Here is a 20,628-nt window from a genome sequence, read left to right as displayed (position 1 = left end):
TTCTTATCATTTACAACCTCCATTTCATCTGATTTTAATTGAAAAGAATGGCATATTGCATTGGTATTTTAAATAATATTGTCCGTTATAAGGGTGTTCAGTACGGACAGGGGCAATATTGATTTTGTTGCAGTCTTTGTTAATACACTGTAGACATGGATATATATCACTCCAGCTATTGCAGCAGCAGTTGCCAGCACATTTCACTATTTTCTTGTGTCAAAGGAATGAAGTAGATGTGTTCCACTTCAGATGTGTTACTGTTACTTTAACCCAAAGTGGTGTAACTGATGCTGGAATAAAGCATAGAACTGCAGGATGCATTTATAGATGTATCCAAAACAGTCATTTTCACCCACAGTTATTCTTTTTTGATGTGTGATTAACTTAGTTTAAGGTCTGTAAACCTTACTAATGTCCAACGGAGCATAATAATTGGCTTTCGTGTGTGTGTGTGCGCGTGTGTCCCGATGGCATCAGTTTTTCTGTAAAACTGATTTTTTATGTGAAATACAAGACAGGAATGTACATGAATGAGGGCAGCAACAAGAGTGCTCTTATTGTTATTAATACATTTTTTCTTTCTTGGTTGAGTAGTTTTTCTTTTAAGCTTCTAATTTCAGAGTAATAATGAAAAGTTTTATAAAGGCTGCCTATTCCTCCCCAACTGTATTGCAGATCACAGTTCAAGTTTGCTCATTGACCGCCAGGTTTGTGACATGAACTCCAATGGCCTTTTCTTTCCTTTGGTGATCTTCTTCTATTTTTCTTGTCGAAGGTGTTTGGTTAGAGCTACAGCTAGTCAACAGGCAGGACATTAGGTCATGTATGAGGAGAAGGATGCACCATTCTCAAGCACTTTAGAAATTTTTCTCAAAAACGCTTTTTTTTTTTTAATCAATTGGCCATCAGCAGTGTTGAATTTCTAGTCACGGGGGTGTAGGCAGAAAAGAAAAGTGAGGCTTTGCAGCATTTAGCATTCTCCAGCATTTAGCACAGTGGCTTACACTTTCAATTTCTGGTGAAGTCTATTAATCTGCTGGGGGATCATATGGCTTTCTTCCCTGAGAAAATTATTCCGTAACGCAGTTAGCCTGAACTTGCTGGCCAATGCTCTTTTCAGTCTTCAGTCATCAGCCAGGGTTGAGTAGGTTTGCACAATCCCTCCTTACCTTGTAAGGCTTGTTTCTATTGTTTGCTAAATGAATGGCAATTGCAATGCTTGTTTATTAAGTGCATTGGTTCAGTCAGCCTCTTTTTAGCAGCATTCCTGAAGGAGCAGCAAAGGATGACGAAAACAGAATTCGGTCCTCTTCTGAATACAGGTGGGAAGGAAGCCATACACTTTCAATCGCATTCTAAATCAAGTGGAGAAATGAAGTGATATCGGGAAATGTTAATCCAGGCTTGGGTTATCTATTTGAAGCAGAGTCCCTGTGGGTGGGACCAATTGATCAGTTTTTATCAGGAGAGGCAAAGGTCTCTGGAACCTCGGCCCTGTCAGAGGTATATTAGCTGTTTTTAATGCAATGACCCTGGTGTTTGGCCTGCAGGAGAGGCGTGTCTGCAGAGAGCCCACTCTCTGCTATTTCATGAAGACACTACTATTGATTCTGTAGTTCTCTTCTTTTTTTTTTGCTGCCGAACGGGTTATTTGTTCATTAACCACAGCTGAATCCATTTTGCTATTACTCCAAATCGCTGTTCTAATTTTATTGCTGCGTGACCTTTGTGACTCGCGGTGTTTGAAAAGATTTTTGCCTTCATGGTTTTCTGTGCAGTTTTTTCAGTCCCGTTCAAAGGAATAGCTTGTTGCGTGTCAGAGGCGGGTGGGTCCCAGCGCAGAGCAAAGCTAGTGCTGAGTCTCAGTGCTAAAATGGAAGCGTCCTCTCCCTCTGAAAGGGCTCACTGATACGTGGCCGGTGGAGGACAGCCCTGCCTGCTAGTCGGTGCAGTTCCTCCCCAGGTCCCCACAAAGACCCCCGGACAGTAAGGGTCTCTAGCCTGGGCAGTGAAGAACCAACCTTAAAGAAGTCCAAATTACCAGTGACTCCAAATAAGCGGTCTGTGACACCCGGACAGTGCTGTTCTGAGCTGCTTCAATAACACACCATTTCTGCTGAGGCGCCTCGAAGCAGGACTTGTCTGCTCCTCTGTGCATATTAGCATAGATTATGAGCTGCAGATATTCCTCTGGCCGCCGTTACAATGAATACTAATGAGCTCAGCCGCTTGTAGTGGAGCCATAGCGTTGATAAAAGGTTCACGGGCTTGATAAGGTGGATTGCTGATGTTTGAGGTTTTCCTTTCTTATTTGGTTTTATTATGCCAGCCTTTGATGGCAGCCACAAGAAAGACCGCTTGCCTGGATCGGGTATACTTTGGAAAATGAAGAAAGGCATGAAATGCACACAAAAAGGCTTGAGGGATTGGTAACTGCGTCAGCTGTCCAAGTGTAGCTATTTTGTGACTGTATTGAAGATCTTAATTTTTTCCTCAGGTCTGCAGTGATCTACTGATACTGGTTCTACAGTGCAAACAGTAGAGCGCTATGCTTCTCGAGGCGCAGAGGCGATTAGAAATCTTTCAAAAGGAAGATAATTAAGGCCCCAGCAATTGTTGGGGCTCTAATCTAAAGTGGAGGGTGTGACAAGGCTGCAGTAGATACCAGTGGAGACTAGTCCTTTGAGCCAGGATCTGGCTCTCGCTGCAGTTTTGGGCCCTGTGGACCCCAGGCCTGCCCTGCTGGCTGGACAAGCTGCAGAGCGTGAGAGCTGTCTGTCACAGTGATCCGCCCTGACTGGGTGAGAAGACGGGGATAAAAGAGGGATGCAAAGAGGCAGATGTCTCGGAGAGAGCCCCCATTGTATCTGTGAGCCGCGAACCACTGGTACACAACACAGGGCCCGCTTTGATGGAGCATCCAAAGCTAGCGGGAGGGCAGGCTGTATACATACCCAAATTGTCTTTGACTTCTCCCTTGAATATACATAAAGCATCACACAAATCACATTCTTACATCTTTTAGACTGCTTGCTGGTTTTTTGTTCTTTTTATTTTGTGAGAAATGAAATGTATGGATAGCCAGTCATTTGCCATGCATGCAAATGTATTGTAAGCCCAAACGCAATGCCAGTGGAAGAGCCATCTGCTATAATGTAGTATTAACAATGTAATCATGTTTACTTCAGTGTTCCTGTTTATCCCTCGCAAACAGCAATAAATGAAGAGAGAGCAGAAAACTTTCAACAATTTTTTTATACCTGTAAGAATATGTAAAAAGATTTTATATGTTGTTTTTATTAACTATTTTTACTCTGGGTTATTAAACAATCACAGTTAAAACAAAAGATCTATATATCCTTGCTCTTACAGTGTTTAAGATGCCCGTCACTAAAATGGAGCATACTATCTGGTGAATGAGTTTCAATTGCTGTTTTTACTTCCTAATCCCTGTCAATTATATGCAAATTTTCTACTTTTATATGTCATATGGTATCGCAGAATTATGCTCAATTCATTGGAAAAGGCTTATCCAGAATGGCGAGGAGATTCAAAAAGCAAGGGATAAATCCTTCATTTAACATCTGTTTAGAAGTGGCAGTAGGAGAGGCTTATTAAATTGTAATTTGGTGATAAGTGATTTGAAAGCAGATGAGATCGAGTTTCTCAGTTGTAGAACTCAGTGGCCTTGAGAACCTGAACCAAGCTGCTGCTTAATTTCATCTGGCAGTTTGGATCTATAAACAGAGAAATTTAATCTGCATCTTCGTAATACTGTTTGATTTTTTCTTAATTTTTTGTTCTGGTTACGGTTATATTTTTGCAGTTAAATGTTGGTGGGCTCCATGTAATTATTTGGCCACTCACCGTAGCCGTGGTGGAGTGGTAATAGAATGTTTATTTTGTTTTTCATGATCAGAATTTATTTCATAATTAGTGATGACTAAAATACTGTCAGGGTAAACCAAGTCAGACTTGTAAACTGCATGCTGTGCTACTAGTCTTTTTAGATTTTGAATTGTGTTTGAAGGGCACCTTGGGCTATTTGTATGGTAATATAATTATTTTGCCTTGCAATTATATTTTAATATTGCTGTCTTACTGGAGCTTGAAATTACAGTGTCTACTATAAATGGTTGGAAATTAATCCTAGTGGGAGTGTTTAGTTGGACATACTCAGCACACACAAAGTGGGCATATCTATAATGTTTGTCCTGCACATCCAAACACATCCATGGGTTGTATTTTGTCACATAACAGCCCCAGTTTGTTTATTAGAGGAATTGGATTATCATAACAGTTAATCTGTTCATCTGGATGCAGGGCATTTGTGTCCTGCAACTTGCATCTCCTCCTCCTACCCAACCCCCCCTTCCCCCCCACTGCCACCTCCACCCCGCAACGCACGCACACGCACACACACACACACACACACACACCCACCACTGCTCCTATCCAGCCAGCACAGGGAAGGTGTGAGACAGTCCTGTCAACAAACACTCTGGGCTCTCCAGACCAAGAGAGGAACCAAAGCTGCCTGCTTTCATTGCATGGGGACAGAGATGGGAGGATATGGAAGCGATCAGATAATAAGGCTCCTATTTTTATCTTTTTTTTGTAGATATAGATTGGCGGTTTGGATAAAGCCTGACTGCTAAAACACCTGAAAATAATATCTGCGGTGGAAGAAGAAAAATGTTGGGGCCTTGGCCACATACTTACTCTAGCTTCTTTTTCACTTGTTCAAAAACTGGGATGAAATGCTGCCGTCATTCACATTTGAGTATTTTTTTTGCTGTTCAAACCATTTTTTGTGTTTTCAACTGTTGTGTTATCTTTTACATTGTTATAGACAGTTTATACCAGGAACTATTTCAGTGATGGAGGGAACAAATGTTGATTATCCAAAATTTAACGAGTATTAGCATGTTCAGATAGGCATATGGATCGCAGTCAGATAGTCAGATGAGGGTTTTTTCAAGTTGGTTTTGGTTTGTATTGGCTTGAACATAGTCATTTACTGATCTCTTTACTAATTATCTGTTACCCATAGCTGTGTTTTTTTCTATTCTGACCTCATCCCTGGAGGTTGAACATGAAAATAGTCATTTTATGTAAAACTATGCTGTGAGGGCAGCAGTTAAAATAATTTCAAGAAGCACCTCTTGGAAAAAAAATCCCACTGAGTATTAAACCATTTATAATAATGTATTGTGAGAATCTCTGTGTAATTTTAAATGGCTATTTATCAGTCGTCAGGGAACATAACTTGTGACCTTAAGCAGTATAGAAAATTATTTTAACATTTCCGTAGTTCTGATTCCCTAAATTGTGGTTTTGATGATGACCATGAGTTTCACTTAGTAGAAAATGGTGTGTACTTTTCTTAGCCAATTCCCTGGGTTTTTTTTTCAGTTTCTAAAGAATTGCCCTTGTCCTCTACCAATGAATATATAGCTTTATGTGAGTGTTTTTTTTTTCTTTGGGTGGGGGTGGGGGGTGATTTTGAAACCTGGGATTAGATTTAGTAAACATCTGCCACTTTGAGTCTCTCACTGCCCTCCCTGATGTAAACGTCTGTATATAAATAATGGAAGGCTTGCCCAAGGAAATGGCACAGAACTGCCTGAAACATTACTGGACAAATCGGTGTGCCTGGCGGGGAACATGTGTGTGTGCAAAATGGTACCAACTGGAGTCCTCCACAGTAAACAATGGTGAATCCGCTCCGGCGGCCAAGTCTGGCTGTATTGTTAGAAATGTACACACTGAGCTGTGCAGAGCCTTGCAGTTGCACAGTGTTGCCTAAGATTGGAAAAGTGGGAATAGTTTCCCCAGCCTCTGCAGAATGCTGAAGTCTGGGATTAGAGATCATGTGCTCTCTGTATGCCCATTTCAGCCTCTCTGTGTTGTGAGCTCCCGCCAGTTCTCGCACTTTGACAGACCTATGAAATAAAACCACGTTGCTACATTGTTGTATCGCTGGTGATCCGCTTGCACCTTATCAAGGGGCAGGTCCTATTTTGCGGCCAGCAGCTTTGTTTTGTTTCCCCTTTAGAAAGGAGAACCATATGATGGGAGGCAAAACATTACTCAATTGCCCTGGCCTTCAAATGTAAATTACTGCAGGCTCACAATCCATATTCATAATTCTGTATATGCATATGGAAATTCCTTAACTATATGCTGAAGCAAAATTTAGCCACAATCAGTCGCATGAAAAATACATGAGGAAAAAAAAAGAATGATTGCATCTTGGCTGCAATACATATTTAAATGGCAGTGGAAAGAAACAAGGTGAACCTATAAGAATCACACTCATGGCTGTTATTGGCCCAGTCCTGCCTGGTGCCTGGTGGTCATGTGATTAATTGATTCTGTTCTCATGGTGCATAAAACCAAGAAGGAATCATTGTTTACACTCATGTACAGTTTCATTCAGTGTCTGGATTGAAGTTCTTGGTTTGCCATAAGCACTCATGAAAGATTCATATTTTTGCTAAGCTTCCATGAAACGTCATTATGAGTAAACATGGTGTAGGCCTTGTTTAACCATGAGTCACCTGATATGTACATGTTGGAGATGGTGGGGGGGGGGGCGTTTTCTTCTTATGTACCTTTGAATTGGCTCTTGCTGCATTTACTTACTAGAATGGAAATTTGTTTGGAATGCAGAATGTTAATGTTAAAGTGTCCTTCGGCACCAGTGTACAGGCCAACACAAGCTGTTGCATGCACGCCTATTTATTATCAGGCATTGAAGAGCATTTTCAGCAGCACATGGACTCTGAGGCTACAGAAGGCCCAGATGTCTGGTGCATCACTGTTAGGCTGTGATAATGGTGACGTGTGGCTGGTGCTGTAGAGAGAGGCTGAACTCAGGCATGTGTCTGGCTCATGAGTGCCTGTGCTAACGGCAGCGCTGGCCATGCTCTGTGCCCTGCCGCTCTTGCTAGAAATGTTTGTCTACACGATTGAAATGAATTAATTAATAATGAAACTGTTGTGCCATATAAATCTAGTCAGCTCCATTCCCGCTCTCTACAATCCTTTCTCCTTGCACTGTGTGTGTGTATGTGTTTCTGTGTGCGCGCCTGTGTGTCTGTGTTTGTGTGCCTGTGTGTTTGTCTGTGCGTGTGCGTGTGTGTGTGTGTGTGTGTGTGTGTGTGTGTGTCTGTGCGTGTGTCTGTGCGTGTGCGCGTCTGCGTGCGTGTGTGTGTGCATGTGTGCCTGTGCCTGTGTGTGTGTGTGTGTGTGTGTGTGTGTGTGTGTGTATATGTGTGTCTGTGCCTGTGTATGTGTGTGCGTGCGTGTATATATGTGTCTGTGTCTGTGCCTGTGTGTGTATATGTGTGTCTGTGTCTGTGTGTGTGCGTGCGTGTATATGTGTGTCTGTGTGTCTGTGCGTGTGTGTGTGCGTGCGTGCGTGCGTGCGTGCGTGCGTGTGTGTGTGTGTGTGTGTGTGCGCGTGTATGTCTCTCTGGAGCCCTGTGCTGCACATCATTAGGCTTGGTCACGTAATTGCAATCCAGTTCAGAAAATTGCAGTGGTGCCCCGTCTGCACTCTGTGGGTCACTCGCATTATTTAAACAGAGCCTGGCGGCCCGTAAAACACTAGCCCAACATAAATACATCAGCCGGGATTTGGAAAGGCAAAGGCATGTAACAAATGTTACTTGTTTAATGTACACCGAGACATTGTGCCTTCGCAAGAGAGGTTTATGCTGATGTCTGCAGATGTGTTTGACCTTTTAAGTGAGCTCTCTCTCTCTCTCTCTCTCTCTCTCTCTCTCTCTCTCTCTCGCATTCTCTGTAGTCTTGTTCTCTCCAACCTCCTTTTACTCCCCCCACGCTTTCTCCCACTCACCTTTGTTCCCTATGCAACAAACTAGCTGCTGGGTGGAGCTAAAAATATGAAATCCAAGAATAAAACAATGAAGTCCTTACTAAGAAAAGGCTGAGTTGAAAACTGGGTGGAGAAAAGAGATGTGTGAACAAATTTCTCCTTTCTGCTTGTGCTCTCACCCCTTTTGGTACATTGTTTTTTGTTGTTGTGAACAATGCAAGTGTGTATTTCTCCTGAGTGCAAAATTAGAATATAATTATAACACAAAGGGTGGCCCAGTCGCTTTGAGGTCAGATACTGGAGATGATGAATCAACCTTAGCTTTTCAAATCATTTATGGCTTGCCTCAGAAACATCTACATAGACTGGTTTTTCACTACATAGTCCCACCGCACAGTGAAGGTCAAATTTGGTTCTCAGCAGTGGGAAGATGCTTGGCAGGGAGAGAATGCACACGGCCTGGAGCTGAACAGTAAATGATGTGTGTAGATGCACATCTCTGAAGGAGAGGTCACGCCCACACACAGGACTTTACTCTGCAATTACTGTGCAACTCCCACCTGTGGAAACGACTGAAGGACAAACAGGATTTGTGAGCTTCATGCCTCCCTGGTTTGAGCCCTGCAGTGCTGGCAGTATGCGGGAATTCTGCTTTCTTAGCCATGTCCTTGTCAACTTGTCAGTACAAGCTGCTTGGCTATTGTATATGCCTCCTATTGTAGTAAAGGTATTGTCCTCAAATGTCAAACAGCCTGTTTTTTATTAATATTTTTAAATATGAGCTCAACACCTTGAGAGATCTCTTCCCTTTAATTGGACACAATTTAACGCTGATATTGAACAAATGCTTTAGGGTAGAGTGAAATGATTACTACAGATACTAAACTAGACTTACTTTCTGTTATACTTGTGCAATTTCCTCATCCTCTGAAATAGTGTCCTATTTCAAATAGCAGATTTGCTGGTCAGCAGTGCTGGTGAAGAAATTATACTTCAGGAACATCTGGTGTTGATTTTTTTTTTTTTTTACACAACCTTACTTGCACAAACAAGCTTCTTACCCACAGTCCTTTCCTGCCATTGTCATGTGGACATGGGAAGGATCCTCCTTCAGCAAATTGTAATCTTCAAGTAATAAAAACATAAACCAGCCACAACAGCTGAGGAGCGCAGTTAAAATAACTCCCAGAGTAAGCAAATGGAAACTCCTACTTCCTACATAATAGACATCTGATATAAACAGACACTTACTGGGCTGCAGAAAATGGCTGCATCATTTTGTACCGCTGTTTGTGTTGAAAGAGGATCTTGGAGACCTCGTATGGGAGAGTTATAACATATTGATAACCATGTAAGATTTCCTTCATGCAATGGAAATCTCATTAACCACATGGAATTATGAATGTTCCATTCCTAATATATATATATATATATATATATATGATGTCTACAGCAACCTGTAAGTGGACTTGTATTCATTTCTCTTTGAACATGTATTTGTATTTCACACACATTGGCTATTACACATTAGGTCTAATCAAATTTCTGATTTAATTTGCTGTTTTAATATTTTGCAGTTTATGCAGCTCATGTCTATGAAAAGAAACACGATCTAGCCTGGCCTAGTAGCAAAATTTAACCAAAGCAGTATATCTACCGAGAGACCTGCATATATTGCATAAATTGGCAAATGAGTTTGTTTCCCACAGTGCACAAATTTTGTATTTAGGCCTACTTTTCACATAACAGTTTTTGTGGTCCTTATTCTATCCATATTCAGCATGTGTAAATGGCTCTTGTTATGTATTATCCAGAGTCTTTTTAAGCTCACAAAATGTGCGTAGTTAATGGATTTGAGTGAAACTGGACTATGTTATGCGTGCTTAAATAAAGATTACATACTGTATTGTCAAAGGTCTTTTTCAGAGTAAGATGTAAGAGGATCTTTATATTTAGGCTGGCAGAAGGGGAGCTTTGTGGGATAGGTGCAGACAGGGTGCTTGAGTGTTTTAATGGCCTCATTTTTCTTTGGTTTGTTGAAGGCCTTGAATTCTAATTTGCCCCCCCCCGCCCCCCCCCCCCCCCAGCCCAATTTACAACTGCTCTTTCTGAAGTGTGTTCTGTAGTGGTCTGTGTTTAATTATGGGGTGTTGGGAAAGCTCAGTTCTGGGCCTCCGGATTGCCATTGAGCTGAGCGGTGTTAACAATTAGGAAATTCTTTACTTTTTTGCCATCCAGTTTGTCTGTGATTGTGACCTGTGGCCAGACTGGGGGAGGAACCTCAAGAAAGAGCACGTTCAGCACTAAACTGTACCTGACCTGCTGAACTCCACAATTTCCACACTGGCTTTAGAAAAATCTGTGCGTGTTCAATTAGAATGATTGAAAACATTTGCATTTCGCTAGAACTGGCCATTCTCCATTGCTTTACATTTATAAGTGTTAGCCAGTTGCATGGCTAATGGGATATTTGTATTAAAGAGAATTGTATTGTATTGATAGTTTCAGTTTAGAAGATTCAGAGATGTTTCTTTTTCAGAATGTATGCCACATTTCTGGTGAAACACATTTGCTATCCGATAACCCAATTCAAAAGTTCTTTGGGTTTTCTCAGTACCACTACATTTCTCACCTAGAAATGTGCCATCAGATGTGCTGTACGGCAATGTCTGTTTTATGGTTCTTTGTGGTTAAGTCAGAAGACTTCTGATTGGAGGGTTTAGGTTTAAAATATCACTGTGGAACACTGATGTTACCTCAGCATCAGGTCAGTTGACTTACTTCAGTAAAGAAGTATGTTAAAGCATAGTAATTAAATAGACAATTTTAGTAAGGCCGGGAGGTTCAGACTACATGTTTGAAAACTGAGCATTTTTCAGGAAGCAATCTTTCATTTACCTGCCCATATGGCTTATAATTTTGGCTGCTAGACATTGACACATGTAAATACTGCTAATTTCAACATGTTATTTTGTCTCTTAGTGAGTATTGGCCCTTGCCATTCTGTTAAAATAACTTTTTTTCTGTTTGATTGCATAACAAAGGGTTTTCACAGTCATGGCTGCCAATTCCTCTTTCTTATCATTCAGAGCTTTGTGCTTTTTTCAGCTAAGGATATGGTGCAGTGAATGTGTAACTTGTCATTGTGGAAGTTTGAATGGTAACCCCCCCACCACTAATACTCATTATTTGTTCCCCAAATGTCCCTCACATTCCCATTGGCTGACGTATGCTTAACAAGTGTTTAGTTCACTTTAACCTAGACTATTACATTAACCGGCCCCATTGCTTTAGATTGTCATGTCCCAGGGACACACGCGAGGCTAGCCTACTCAATGTAATATGGTTTTAGGACGAAGGCATGCTCTCGCTTTTCCACACAGGAGCGGGGTTTGAGAGCGAGTGGTGTGTTTGGGCAAACTTGTGTAAATCGCTGTGGATGAGAGTCTCTGCTAAATGCCAGTGAAGTATGCCCTGAGCAGGTGGGTTAGGCTGTGCTTGTTTCAGCCATGAGCTGAGTCAGCCTGTTTGTGTAAACATTGGCTTTTGTCCCTGCATTGAAGGTGTTATTTCTAGCCTCACATAAACATGCGGCCTGAGAAATGCCAGCCGCCTTGCGTAATGCTTTAGATCATCTGCTCCTACAAGGGAATGTATGTGGGCCGTTCCCTATAATCTACAGAAAATGGTGACGACATGCTGTGAATGCTATGAAATCGCAAGCCTCACATATCGTGGCGGTATAATTATCTGCTCTTTCCGGCCCCAGGCTGTTGTTGTTGTTTTCAGCATATTACATAATGTTAATTTTAGAATTTTGGCATTGTAGTTCTTTTTAGCACCTGACAGAATTTGCTCTTGTGTAAATGTTTAGATTCAGCCGGAATCCTTGAATGTTTGACATTCATAACTTAAGTCTTAATGATCCCCCCTCTGTTGTTCCTCACATGGGCACGCCCCACTAGGTCTAACTATATGTTAACCTCCTACACAAAGGCTCAGTTGTCTGTGGATGGCTTGTTGTTTCTCCGATTGTTGTGTTAATTCTGTGTTTGCATATGCAAAGACAGCTCTATTGATTAAGAGAGCGCCTGAGAACGCTCAGGAAATATGGCCGAGAAGTGCGAAAGGCTAAATAATTAGGACTGCTCCCCCACCCCCCTTCACGGGAGGAGACGCAAGATGGCAGGCAAGATAACATGGGGAGAAATGCATTTATCTGGGAAAGTACTCATGCATACAGGATGTTGGAAGTGGTCAAAGGGGTAGCCTGATTGATGGGTTGTTGCCCTTGGGTTTGCATTGTAAATCACTCGGGGTTATGAGCGTCTGCTAAATGGCAGTGAAGTACAGTAAAATATGATTGCCTTATTAAATGAAAGTATTTAGTTGTCCCTCACAGAGTCCATGCACAGGTTGTTTTGGGGATTTAATATATGTGCATGTTTCGTGTGCCAAAGGAATCAGGAAATGTTTGTCAAAGGGTTCCCTCCCAACCCTGTGCCATTCATGTAGCTATGTCTCAACGGTATGCCCTGTGTGTAGCATAGCACTGCTGCCACAATCACTGCTGCTTTTACAAGGGCGATCTGGAAACCGTAGAGAGGAATTCCATGCCATGCCTTCCCTTGCTTCTTTCCATGGATGTCAAGGTTGGTATGTGAGGGGACTGTTTTGTTTATAGACATTTCTGCTCTTGAACTCTGCACATCTGCTGGCTGTTTTAACAATGGTTAACAATGTTTAGGCTGAGAAATAATGATTCATGACATTTGTTTACAAGCATGAGTGCTGTCCATGTGAATGCGCTGCCTTTTTGCCCTTTTGGTAAATGTTCTACTTGGAAGAAAATAGGGGGGTGTTTTGTCATTGAAACAGGTCAGAGGTTGTGGGTAAAATCCTAAAACAAATAGTTTGGGTGTGTTGAGTAAGCAATTTATTGTGATCGGTCTATATTCTAAAAGAAATGTCCGCTTTACGGATGCCCTCATGTTTGTACAAGGGTTGTGTAAATGCCTTTTATTTCTCTCCTGTCCTCTGCAGGTGATGCCTTCCCAGGTGGCTCCAGTCCATTTCTCAGCAGTTATGTGAGCGGTGGGCTTGCCAGCTCCGCCCCTCACGGCAGCCCCGCCCCCATGGCCTCCGACCCCTCCTTCAGAGCCCCCACCCCCTCAAACCTGCAGATGGCGCAGCTCTGGGCATCCCATCCACATGAGGGTAATGACCTGCTCCAGCTTATCTCTTTCCACATGCCGTGCATATCGAGCCGCAGTGAGGTGTCCGTTCAGAACAATGTAGAGCGCTCCCAGATGCTTGAACCTATTGAATTTAATGGTCAGGTTTATTGTTTGCAGAATGGCCGGCCAAAACAAAGGAAGGATGTGGTGGCTTGTGAAACACAAGCCTGGTTTAGATTTGAGCAGTGAAATTAATACCAGCTTTTTGTCATTAAAATGGGGTATTGAGGTTTCCTGACAAAGATTTTATATTAGATTAAGGACCCAGGAGAAAAATGTATTTTGTTTTTTTATGTTGTCAATTGAGGCTGGAAAATTGGTGCAATCAAAATGCTTTCATGGAGGAAAAAGTCTCACTATTTTAAGTAGTGGGTTTATGTATTTTCTCAAAATCAACAACTGAAAAAAATGTTTGGGTAGATCTCCAGAAAGCACAATTGTTTTCATATTTCAAACTTTTAAATTTGGAGGGGTTATCTAATTTTTACTGTCTTGTCTAACAAAAATGGCCACTTATTTGAGCCTTTCAAGAAATCGTGAGGATTGAGTGCAGATTGAGAGGGCAAAGCACCGACTGATTTTGATTCCTAGTGATTTGTCACTAGACATGCTATCAAGCCCAACCTACAGGTGGTAAACATAGAGGTCTAGTAAGTAGAGCGTGGTGTTTAACCACTGATTTACCATGATGCTTGACCCATAAACAATTACATGGAGAGTTTAGAGTTGACATAATGAAGTGTACAAGTGCAATGTGGCATATGACTTGCTGTTGTGGTGTGTATTCAGCTACTGCATTATAAACCATTTAAACTTGAATAATGTATATTACTTGCTCATCTCGATCGTGCTATTAGATAATACTGGCTTTTCAACTTTTCCTTGGTGCATGAGCTGATGGAGGTAAATATAGGACAATAAATATTGCATTAATAAAAAAAATGCTACCTTTACGTACATATCACAACTGTAGTTGCAGGCTTCTGCAGTTCAGACTTTTAAATGTCTTTCTACTTTAGAAATGGCCAGTTGTATTGCTGGGGCCACAGAACAGGGTGCAACACAAATTTAATCTCCTTCAAAGTTTGTGGAAAAGGGCGTCAGTTAACAGTTTCTCCCAGAAGATATATCAGCCAGTCAAGCTTGCCTGCATGAAAGAGAAACCTAATCGAGTAGGTACAGCCTCAGCAGTATACACATCACATGGCTAAATAATATGGTGGCGCAACCATGTTGGTTTTATGGTCATCCTTCATTTTGGTGCTGTGAAAATCAGTGGTCAGCGACACCAATTGGGCTAATAGCTCCTGGGGCCTATGTATCGCCCGCCATCTCCCAGCCCTGTAACTCAGCAGTGCTGTAATTATAGAGCGGCCGGTCTCTTGGCGTCTGCTTGTGAAGGGGCTTGCGCTGCTGCTGACGGATGATCTGGGGGGGGGGGGGGGGAGAAGTGCGAGGGCCGCAGCTTTCTCTGGGCGTGGCACTATCCACATACAGCCTTTTTCTCTGCCTTCTAACTCTCTGTCTTAAAGAAACTGCTTAACAAACCAGAGGTATGGGCAATTTTTTTAGTCCGGTATAAATTGGAGGCTGCAGAATTGCTTGAGTATAAAACCAAATGAAGCCCTTGTATCAGACTGAACATTGGATGTATTATTCATCTCATTTGCTTGTTGGGGGCCTGGTACACACAGGGCCTTTGTTGCTGTTGCTAAAGTGAGTGATTGGGGTGAATTCCTGACAGATTTCCCTGTCATAGTTTTCAAAGCTGTTTTTCAGCTCTAGCAGTACAGAAATGTGATGGATCCCTGCCATTGAGGTGTACTCTGTCTCCGTTGCCTGTGAAAATATTTGAACACGTATGTTTTTTCTCAAGGACGCATCTGGTTGTGATAAAATTAAAAAAAAGATTATGATAAATATATATAACGGGAAGAACACAGTGTGGGGTTTTGCTATTTTTAACAGAAGTGTAAAACAATTGAATCCATAGTTTATAGAATTTCATTTGAGCATCTGGCATCTTGTTATTAGGAAGAATACAGGGTGCTGACATTATTCAAGTATTCCTTTGTTTTTGTGTTAATCCTGCATTCTAGTTGGAAATTACTTGAGTGAATGTCAAAACGCTGTTTTTCATCCTTTTGTGTGACTGTAACACTCCAGGAATACTTGGGTTTGAAATAACTGTTCTGTGTGCATGTTAATGAACACGATTTTTTTTTTCTCCAAGCACAACAGACCGCATCACTATTTATTTTTTCCTGGCCTTTCAGTCTAGAAAGATTTCTGTTGGAATATAAAGAACTGTCACAAGAGTTCACGTTCCCTATATCTTTACTTGTATAGAGCCACTGAATAGAGTGAAAAGCAGCCATTGGTGGGTTGAAAGTCCTTTATTCAGATCTATTAATGGTCTGTGACACTCACCTTCGGCCCCTGCAGTTTGGCAGTGAGCGTAATATGCTCCCACTGCCTGCACACCCCCAGGCGTGTGATTGATGTGGAGTTGCACGTTACCATCCACACTTCTGCACGCTCCTCTGCCAACTGCTCTTGTTGCACATATGTTTCCAATCAGAGGGGAAAGTTCAGCCTAACATTTTAAAGGCTTTGTTGATAGGTTGGAAGGCATGCAGCTGGGGGTGTTGTTAAAAGTGGGGAGTGGGGTAAAAATATAGGACGGCATTCATTGCCTTGGTGTAACTGTAGAAATGACAGTAAAAATAGAAGTGCAGGCCTTTAATGAATCCTATATTTCTCGATTCTTAGGACCAGTAGAGGAGAGTTGATTGATGTGAGGTGTTCCTCTCTCTGGTCTGCCAGCTGGGCATTGACTCCCTGGGTCCTGTGTTTAGAGGGGTACGGTGAAGGAAAGGAGACAAGATGGGTCTCTGCCAATCTCCGGGGGGTTGCGGCCATCTTCCCTCCCGTGATTATTTGACAAGGCACGGCGAGGGCAAGAGCTAATGATCTGTGACATGTCAAGCTCCCAGCCCTGCCCTCTTACCAGGGCTCACCCCTAGATCCCTCCCCCCACGCGTGACCTTTCCCAACAAAGACGGCAAAGAATTCCCCTCTGCCTGTGTCAAAGTTCTGAAGCCTCCAACCTTGGAGAAGGAGATTGTTAAGTCCCGTTGGTGGAGGGGTCATGGGGGAAGTTTTGTACGTTAGTCATGGTTCACTATCATTTCCAGTGCACACAGTGATGTTATGTAAAATATATTCCAAACGTCCTGCTCTTTGAATGTTAATTGCCCCATTCAGATAGTTCCACTCTGAAAAGTTAACTGTGAAATTACCCTTTTCAAAGCACAGATTTCTATACTATCTGCATCGCTTTACTGTAACCTTATCCCGTCCTCAGTAATGGCTCCCTGGAGAATTGGTAGGTTAAATCATTCTTGTGTGCTCAGTGAGGCAGGCCTGTATATCTTCTCAATTCACAGTCACACTGGCTTAAACCCTTAATCTGTTTGGTGGATTATATTCTTTCTTTTTTGCCCTCCTCTTTTTCCACTCATCATAGCCTTGCGATGGTTTTTATCAGGTATCGTGAATGGGCCTCAACATTTCTTCACATAGAGGCTATCTCAAAAGGCTGGTGAGGTCAGTGGGCAGCTAAAACTAATTACCCTCTGGAAATAGCTGAAGTTGGCATTTACTTACTTAATTGCATAAGAGAAACTGAGATTAGCTGTGATTAGATGTTCTTCTCATTTAGAAAGCAGCTTCTGCCTGCAAACAAATATTCTTCTCCAAGCTCATCCTGAAGGCAGGTTTCCACCTCCATGAATCAGTGGCTACAGTGCAGCGTTAAAACACATTTCTACATTTAGTTTGGATTATATAAGCTTCTCTCTTTAATGTTGCAATGGCATTCACATAAAAGTTAACATACTTTTATGTCGGCTGCTAATGCCAACTGCCAGCAAAGACAAAATGGTTGCATTGATAATCTGCTGTTGGATGTTATTTGTGCATGCCATAAAAACTTGATAAGACGTCCTTGTGTAATAGTCGATCAAGCTTATGATTTGGGAATAGTCAAGTTTTCAGTAAGTAAAATTCACATGCTTGCTATCATCTCAATATATGCGTTTGTTGTTTGGATTTCTGTGTTTCAAGCAGTGTGTACACAATAGATCTTTATGACAATATGAGTGTCTTTTTCAAAACCTAACTGTTTTGCTGCTTCATACGTACATCCTGTCAATACATACACCAACAACCAATTACCAATATCCACAGCCAAATATTTTGGTGATCTGCAGTGCCATTTATTGGAAGTAATTGAATCAAGGTGTGCAACAAATAGTGCCAAATGTGCTTCAGTCTTTGGAGGTGTTGCCATTGTTGTGCATGTTTAAAGGTACAACCGAACTAAAGAAAGGTTGCAGATTTGAATATGTGTTTCACTTGGAAGAAAAGTAACTATATTATATTAAATGTTTTAAAGTAAATTTTTCCTTTAATTGCTGTGATATTTTCCTGCCTAAAATGGTTTAAATATTTTCAATCAATACCTATTGGAAATGTGAAAATGCACTGTGAGCTCTTTTAGAATTCTAGCTCCTCAGATAAACAGTTTTTTTTTAAATTAAATGTTTCCTCCAAGCATTTTGTTTCTCTGGGCGGCCTCTGACTTTTACACCACTGCATCTGTTCCTTCCCATCCCCTCAAAAAACTTTATAGTTGAAGCTGCTGAACAACTTTATCGCCAAATAAATACCTCTAGATGTGGTGAATGTTGTGGAGAGTCCTCTTGTTCCTGAGAGATTAGCCCTGAGGGATTCCTGACACTTACGGAGAGTTCCATGGAATCATATGTCATAGTGCAGTCAATAGTGCAGTGCTCACGTCTCGTGTATCCATTCAGCGCAACATAAGGATTTCATAGGTGAGCCATTAATGACTTGCTGTCTAAAAATTCTTATGCTACATCTGTATCTATCCTCAGACCAAAACAAGGACCTCCACTGGCTATAAAGTGTTTTCTAAAATTATTGTCATTGAGCCAATGTTTTCTGAGGAGATTCGTTCTCCTGTATCCATTTTTTTTGTAAATTAAGCCAATATCAGAAATGGCCCCATGTATTATGGTAACTTGACGAGACAAAGATTGGGACATAGAAAATACATTGAACCGGGCTGCATATACTGGCCAATGTGAGGAATAAAGATAATTTTCCAGGGATCATGTAAATGGCTGTCCTGGGACTCAAAGGGTTAAAGCATTTTTCCATTTGCTCCCTTTTAAGCACTGTGTGTTTGTATTGTGCATGGTTTTATATTGGTTATATGCATAAGCCTCTATGAATGGTTTGTCCAGGAGATATTGTAGCAACTGAAAATAACTGCTGTTTTTTTTTTAATGTTTCAGACCTCCTTCAGCAAAGCATTTACAAATCATCTCAATGTGAGTTTACTTTGTGATTGTATTTTAATTTTCTTTTTTCTTTATTTGTTTTCTTGAGCAATGGTAAACTATCCCTTTGACCTCTGGTAACACTCATTAAGATGCTCTGACCTATAGCCTTTTGCCCTCCTAGGTCCTTCCTTAACACTGTGTAAAGATCTCTCTTGTCACTGGCCCTTCACATGCCTTCCATTCCCACAAATACATTTCTGTTTAATTTGTGGGGAGCACTATTAGCATTCCCCCATCAGGCCTTATGCACAGTTTCAGCCCTGGCAGAATGCGGTTACTATCGTATCTATTCAAATCCTCATGTTGTGTCATTGGTAGACATGTCCTTTTAGAAGCAACACAGTGGCTGTTTTAGACATGAATATTTGTATTCTTTTGCCACTTTGAAACAATCTGTTGCTGCTCAGGCAACATCATTTGACAAAATACATATAAAATAATGTTTGAATTGATAAATGTGAATTTGAAGCATTATTGTAACATGTTAAGGAGGACTGGAGACATGGGCTATTTTTTTTTAATGACACAAGCTTGAGTGCTCGCTCATGTTTACCACAACGGCAGTGCGCTCAAGGAAAAACCAATTGAAACAAATGGAAATGATGTGATTTATATAATGAAATTGCACTATGATATGTTGTGACTGAATTGCATATCCACCCTGTACCATGGGTCCACATTTATCACGACTATAAAACTGTTAAATTACAGCTCATGATTACTGCAACTGTGAGGTGATATGCTCATGCTAGCTTCTCCATGTGCAGCTTCAACTTGGCATGTCAGAGGGTTAGAGTGCATGCAAATAAAGAAAAGTGATAGCTTTCTCATGTATAAAAATATGAAGGTATTAAACAAGAGCAGCATTTTTGCCGGACCCTGAGGGCCAGCCAAGAACAGTGAATGTCTTTTACTAAGGGGCTGGCTGACTTGCTGACTCACTGAGTCGCGGACTCCCCCTTATTGAAACGTGCACGATAGATGGTGTGCAGTAGGTGGTGCTATTCTTTTTTTAAAACGTGTGCAAATGGAGGTGGTGTGCAGTCTGTGACAGTATTAATGTTAACTAGTGTGTACAGGTCATTGCAATAATTTAACAAAAAGCCGAGCTACTCTGGACATGAAATGGTTTCGTGTTGCAAGTAGGTAGCTGGCAAGTATGTTAATAGCCGATAGCACATTGTATATTTGTTGGCTGAGTTCAAAGCACCCAAAAACGTTAACTAGTTTGCTGGCTAACTGTCTAGTTTCAGTATTATAGCTCAAGGGCTGGTTACAAGTAGCTAATATTTAATGGTGTGCTAAAAAGCTTACCGATGGCTTACTAGCTACTTAGCTAATATACATTTAATAGTGAAGTTAGCTTAGTTAGATATGGCAAAGTATGGCGCTCACCATACCTTGGATTCATAGATTACTGATTAATAGGAATAAAAAGTGATATAATTCAGACTTTATATAAAGAGGAAGTATCTTCTGGAACCTATGTGAAAAGAGGCTGTAGTACCATTTATGGACAAAAAGTCACCGGTCGAAGGTTCCAGTTTCTGACAGACAGCGTTCTCCACATGCTGTATCCAGGGTCCGGCTGAACTAGGCTTGCCTGGTCTTGTTGATTTTGTGTGTTTTCACTGTTCTGAAAGCTAATGTCAGACCTTGTTTTTTGTTTGGCCTTTTTCTTTTTACTCTAAAGGCATGGAATTTCTTTGACTGGTATGTTTACAGGGAATCAGATGTGATGAGCGCTTGACCTTTTCTTGTTAAGTCCTGCCTTTGATTTGGCTGTTCATAGTTCCTGGACTAAGATACCAAATAACATTGAGATCTCAGTGCCAGTGGTGTTCAGTGTCTGTTGGTCACTCATCTTTTAATGTGGTTGTTTTAGTAGCCATCATGACAGCTCAGTGACCTTCTCAAACCTGCTGAGCCTGTCTGATTTACGCACGTGATGTGTTATTACACGTACAGAGTATGGTGGCTTTGAGAACACATATTCCGTGTGTCAGTCTTCACATTGCTGTAATGGGAGGCTCAATCTTGATCCTTGTGTCTGTGTGACTGATGGATGGTGCTGCCCTTTTGTGAGGTTGCAGTTAAATTGCATCAGGTC

At 41.4% G+C, this 20,628-nt stretch overlaps 1 protein-coding gene across 7 annotated transcripts in view; it reads left to right on the top strand.

Annotated features, from left to right (window-relative positions):
• LOC135248215 (trinucleotide repeat-containing gene 18 protein-like) overlaps positions 1-20,628 on the top strand; it is a 74,219-nt gene that overhangs the window by 10,560 nt on the left and 43,031 nt on the right. For 6 of the 7 annotated variants that reach the window (XM_064322571.1, XM_064322575.1, XM_064322574.1 and 3 more), the window contains exons 3-4: positions 12,893-13,066; positions 18,471-18,506. In XM_064322571.1, coding sequence (XP_064178641.1) covers positions 12,893-13,066; positions 18,471-18,506 — 210 coding nt within the window. The remainder of the gene's footprint in view (positions 1-12,892; positions 13,067-18,470; positions 18,507-20,628) is intronic. The other variant, XM_064322576.1, reaches the window with a different exon arrangement.

This window comes from Anguilla rostrata, chromosome 2, assembly GCF_018555375.3.
Source record: "Anguilla rostrata isolate EN2019 chromosome 2, ASM1855537v3, whole genome shotgun sequence".
In the NCBI taxonomy this organism is placed as follows: Eukaryota; Metazoa; Chordata; class Actinopteri; order Anguilliformes; family Anguillidae; genus Anguilla; species Anguilla rostrata.
Note: the sequence above shows the minus strand (reverse complement) of the source record. Positions and strands in the feature narration are given on the sequence as shown.